The 5000-nt window shown below is 41.0% G+C and overlaps 1 protein-coding gene across 1 annotated transcript in view; it reads right to left on the bottom strand.

Annotated features, from left to right (window-relative positions):
* Positions 1–466, bottom strand: part of LOC137991305 (uncharacterized) — a 612-nt gene extending 146 nt beyond the window's left edge. The window contains exon 1 of the mRNA XM_068836414.1: positions 1–466. This exon is cut by the window's left edge and continues 146 nt beyond it. Coding sequence (XP_068692515.1) covers positions 1–466 — 466 coding nt within the window.
* Positions 467–5000: the final 4534 nt, after the last annotated feature.

Below are 5000 nucleotides of genomic sequence, written 5' to 3'. Positions count from 1 at the left end.
AGTTAACTTTACCACAGCCGTGCCAGGCCACATCACAGTAATCAAAAATAGGTGAAATCATTGTCTTGTTAAGGCGCTCAGCAGCAGCCATGGGATTAGAAATTCTCAAACGCCTAAAAACACCCAATTTCCTGGAGACCTTATTGACCACGTGCTCAATATGGTTGTTAAAACTCAAGTGCTGATCAATCACAACGCCAAGGTATTTGAAAGATTTTGTCAAAGAAGATCCATTGCAGAATAAGCTTATACTATCCTCCCGCTTAAGCTGTTGGTGTGAGCCATAAATTACATATTCAGTCTTGCTCATATTCAGGAAAAGCTTATTTTCTTGCTTCCACGAAGAAATTCGGTTGATATCATTGTTAAGGCTTGCTTCTAACTCAATAGCAGTTTTGGCGGTAAAAAACAACACTGTGTCGTCTGCATAAAGCAGAACTTGCGAGAAGCAGATGCAGGAGGGCATCACCGATGTTGTAAGAAAAAAGAATGTAGTGATTTCAGTGGATTATAATTGTAGTACGTTGGAGAAATTGTAGATTGCTTAATGTAATACAAAAAAGGACAAAAAAAATTTAAATGGTTTTGTGAATGAGACATCACCTTCAGCCAAACCTTGTTGGGGGTAGCGTACCCTTCCTATCATCGGTACAAATCTGAGCAGGTTTTAAGGTATTCTAAGTCATCTTCTGTGAAGATCCTGACAGGATTTCCTTCAGGTGAAGTTTTAACAAAAAGATTACCATCCATTGTCCAAATACTGTGAATGTAACCATCTCTTCGTTTTCTATTAGCTGAGTCCACCAGCCCTCTTCTGTATGATGTCAAGTTTTCGTTGATAAAGAGACGGTCGTTGAATCTTGCTGCAGCGGCCGCATATCCAGGAAACAAGTCCGAGGGTTTGATATTTTTCAGCTTCATGCATTGTTTGTACAGCTTGGTTTTAATTTTATGACTGCAACATTTTGCAATTATAGCTTTGGCACCGCTTTTCCGTTTCAGTTTATGTGAGATTTCGATGTCGCTTGGAGCTACTTGAACATCGAGTGCAGCTGTTAACTTTAGAACGGCTTCTTCGGTTGATTGGTAGGAGTTTTCAGGAATTCTGTGGAATTCTAGGCTGTTTTTGCGTGTATATTGTTCTAGAATATCCAGCATCTCATTAAATGGTCGACTTCTTCAAATTGTTGATCTAAATCTCTTCATGTCGCTTCAAGTGAGGTAGTTGTCGCATGCAATTTCTTTTCTAAAGCATCGTTGGACTTGGCAGTATTGTTCTTTGTCCTTTGTTTGGATACAAGTTCTCAAATCTGCTAATTCCTTCTTTAATTGTTTGTTTTCAAGCGCAATTGATGACAGTAATCTGTATGTCGACCAGCATTTATTTGATTTCGTGTAGGCTTGGCTCTTATTGCTCTGCTTGGTCACTCACCTGAGATAGATTGTCTTCGTTGCTCGCTCCGGCCTCACTGTTCGCCATGTTGCTTCTCTTAGCGGCCGAGATTTCTTCTTCAACAGAACCATGGGCACCTCTTTTATTTTTCCGGCTTGGCGGCATAAAGTTCTTGATTGCTTGATGTTGTCAGTTTCCCCGTAATTGATAGATAATCATCGAAAGAGAAAGGCGAAGCTCTGCGAAGAACAATGTAAACTCTAAGATAACTGGCAATAGGAATTTAAGCAGCAATGTGGACATCGTTTCTCCTGGTCGGTTCAAGGTCTCTCGCAGAGTTCACTATCTCATCCTTGAGGGGGTTCCAGCGTATTTCAAGTACCTTTTGTTCCAACCTGTCCGTCTCTTCTCCTCCACGAAGGGTGCTCTTGACTTGACAGTGTTGTCCTCTTAAGATACGACATTCCTTTCTCTAAAGCCCCAGCTAAATGATCAAGCAGTTTCATCCAACCTCTCTTTTGTTGCACACAACAGGAGGGGGCTAAGTGAACAAACAATGATCCCTTCATTGATCCCTTAGACTTGTTGTCACATAGGTATACTGACATACCAGCCTGGCCACTTCTAGGTGGCCAGGCTTGTATGTCAGAGGCTGTTAGGTCCGCTGTAGAGATCCATAATTTGTTGTTCGTTTCCAAACCTCTTCTTAACAATAGTAATTGCTTCTTCATAATTTGCTGCAGTGTGGACCATTCTCGTCCCCAAGAAAACGGACTCTGGTCACAGCCAAAGCAGGAAGTCCATGAATCACAGACTTCCGGCTCTTCTGTGCATTCTCAGAAGTTTGAAATAATAGCAGTCTTCAACCGTTACAACATTATACTATTACCATGACTGCGCATATTTTTGGCTGTGGCCAGAGTCCGTGTTCTTGCCAATGACCAAAAGGAAAATGAACTCTGGGGACCAGAATTTTGTGAGACACCAGAGATGGCTTCACTAGCAGGTTTCGTAAGGAGTAACTTCAGATAATTAAAGTTGTCAGTTGGAGCCAATATAGGATTCTTGTGAATGTGAATAGAGGATTCAAATGCATCCCAGAAAGCGGGCCATGTACTAACAATCCCATCAAATTTTTGTAAGTCAAGTTTAGGTAATTTAACTCGAGGGGTTTTTTCTTGTGAAGATGCAGAAAGTGGTGTAGATTGACTAGATTTGAGGAAGTCAACATTACCCAAAACAACTTCAGTAGGTACAGACATCTCAGGGCTTACTGGTGTACATGTTTCGTCTTGTTTTAGCAGCAATAACAACAACACCAAACATTTATTTTTGCCACAAAAATACAAGAAAGATAACTGTAGAGTGAGGAACTTAATTGGACAAAAAAAACTCCTCGGAATAGTAAGAACTAAATGAGCTGAGTAGTTAAAAGGTTTAAGAGCAGTTCTCTGAGAAAGTCAGGCAAAGTTGTGTGAATGTAGGTTGTCTGGATGGATGAACGAAAACACTCATATTAGGGCCAGCTAACGTATCGTTGCCATGGTAACCGCCATTGATATGACACCCTTCGAGCAGGAATGTTACTATCAAATAGTTAACATATCTGTGTCCACTTCTCGGATAAATGAAGGGGTAGTTTCTAAAGAAACTGTGATGCTGCGTCGGTGGGGAAGTAGTATACAAAAATTTGGTTTTATCAACGGAGTTGATAATGTAAATTGGCCACCGTACAGAGATTCTAAAAGCTGACGTTTCGAGCGTTAGCCCTTCGTCAGAGCGAATCGAGGGATTATGGGTTACGTGTAGTTTTTATAGTAGAGTAGGAGCTATGCTATTGGTGGTAACGTGGCAACGTGAAAAATAGGAATATATTAGTTAAATGAAAACCGTTCGTTAATACCGTGAGGATTAAGGGTGCCGATTTGAAAGATGAATTTTTGTTCCAGATTCTTGCGGCTTTCCGTCGTACCTAGATGTAGGGAAAGGCCGCAGATAGCCATGTGTTTTTTGGAGTGGTTAGGCAGATTAAAATGGCGAGCGACTGGCTTAGATGCATCCCTGTCATTCTTCTCAACATCGCGAAGGTGTTCGCGGAATCGGTCACCTAGTCGTCTACCTGTCTCACCGATGTATAATTTATTGCATAACGTACAGGTTATGCAATAAATGACATTTGCGGAGGTACATGTGAAACGATTGGTGATCTTAACAGATCGCTTAGGTCCCGATATCTTGCTAGTGTTGACAATGAAAGGACAAGTTTTGCATCGTGAGCGGGCGCATTTGAAAGTGCCGGGTTGCTCGTTAGTTTTGAGCGCGCTTCTAACTAAAAAGTTGTCTACGTTTTTGTCGCGTTTGAATGAAATAAGTGGAGGGTGCGATAAGATTCTACCAGTCTCGGGATCATTTTGGAGTAATTTAAAATTACTAAGAATGATGCTTTTGACTGCGTGATTATGAGGATGGAAAGTAAGGGTGAATGGAATTCTGTCATTCTTATCTTTTTGTGACTTTTGTAGTGATGACTGTCGATGACTGTCATTCTTAGTAATTTTAAATTACTCCAAAATGATCCCGAGACTGGTAGAATCTTTTCTCAACCTCCACTTATTTCATTCAAACGCGACAAAAACGTAGGCAAATTTTTAGTTAGAAGCGCGCTCAAAACTAACGAGCAACCCGGCACTTTCAAATGCGCCCGCTCGCGATGCAAAACTTGTCCTTTCATTGTCAACACTAGCAAGATATCGGGACCTAAGCGATCTGTTAAGATCACCGATCGTTTCACATGTACCTCCGCAAATGTCATTTATTGCATAACCTGTACGTTATGCAATAAATTATACATCGGTGAGACAGGTAGACGACTAGGTGACCGATTCCGCGAACACCTTCGCGATGTTGAGAAGAATGACAGGGATGCATCTAAGCCAGTCGCTCGCCATTTTAATCTGCCTAACCACTCCAAAAAACACATGGCTATCTGCGGCCTTTCCCTACATCTAGTTACGACGGAAAGCCGCAAGAATCTGGAACAAAAATTCACCTTTCAAATCGGCACCCTTAATCCTCACGGTATTAACGAACGGTTTTCATTTAACTAATATATTCCTATTTTTCACGTTGCCATGTTACCACCAATAGCATAGCTCCTACTCTACTATAAAAACTACACGTAACCCATAATCCCTCGATTCGCTCTGACGAAGGGCTAACGCTCGAAACGTCAGCTTTTACACTTCTCGGATAGACGTGAGCCAATTCTAATGAGATTCCACCAGACAGTATGGCTATGCTTCTAATTACTAAAGGATGCTGTGATAGTATTTTGACTTGTAGGAATGAGGAGAAAATACTTGCTGTATTGTTACCTGTCGGCCACTTTGAAAAACTACAAAAACAATCACAACTTTTTTCCAATTTTCTGGCAAAATGTTCTTTTCCCGGTCACCACGTTTGCTGGAGAGCTAATACAGTTATTATAGTCCTTAAATATTGGAAAACTAGTTTGGGGAAAATTATAGTTTGGACACATTGACCAAGTTCAGACTTAAATTGTTTCACACCAAAATGGTTTAGAGATAGTGTTTAAGCTCCAACAGTA

The sequence above is a fragment of the Montipora foliosa genome, chromosome 2, assembly GCF_036669935.1.
Source record: "Montipora foliosa isolate CH-2021 chromosome 2, ASM3666993v2, whole genome shotgun sequence".
In the NCBI taxonomy this organism is placed as follows: Eukaryota; Metazoa; Cnidaria; class Anthozoa; order Scleractinia; family Acroporidae; genus Montipora; species Montipora foliosa.
The sequence above is the reverse complement of the archived record's forward strand: the minus strand, read 5'-3'. Positions and strand labels throughout refer to the sequence as shown.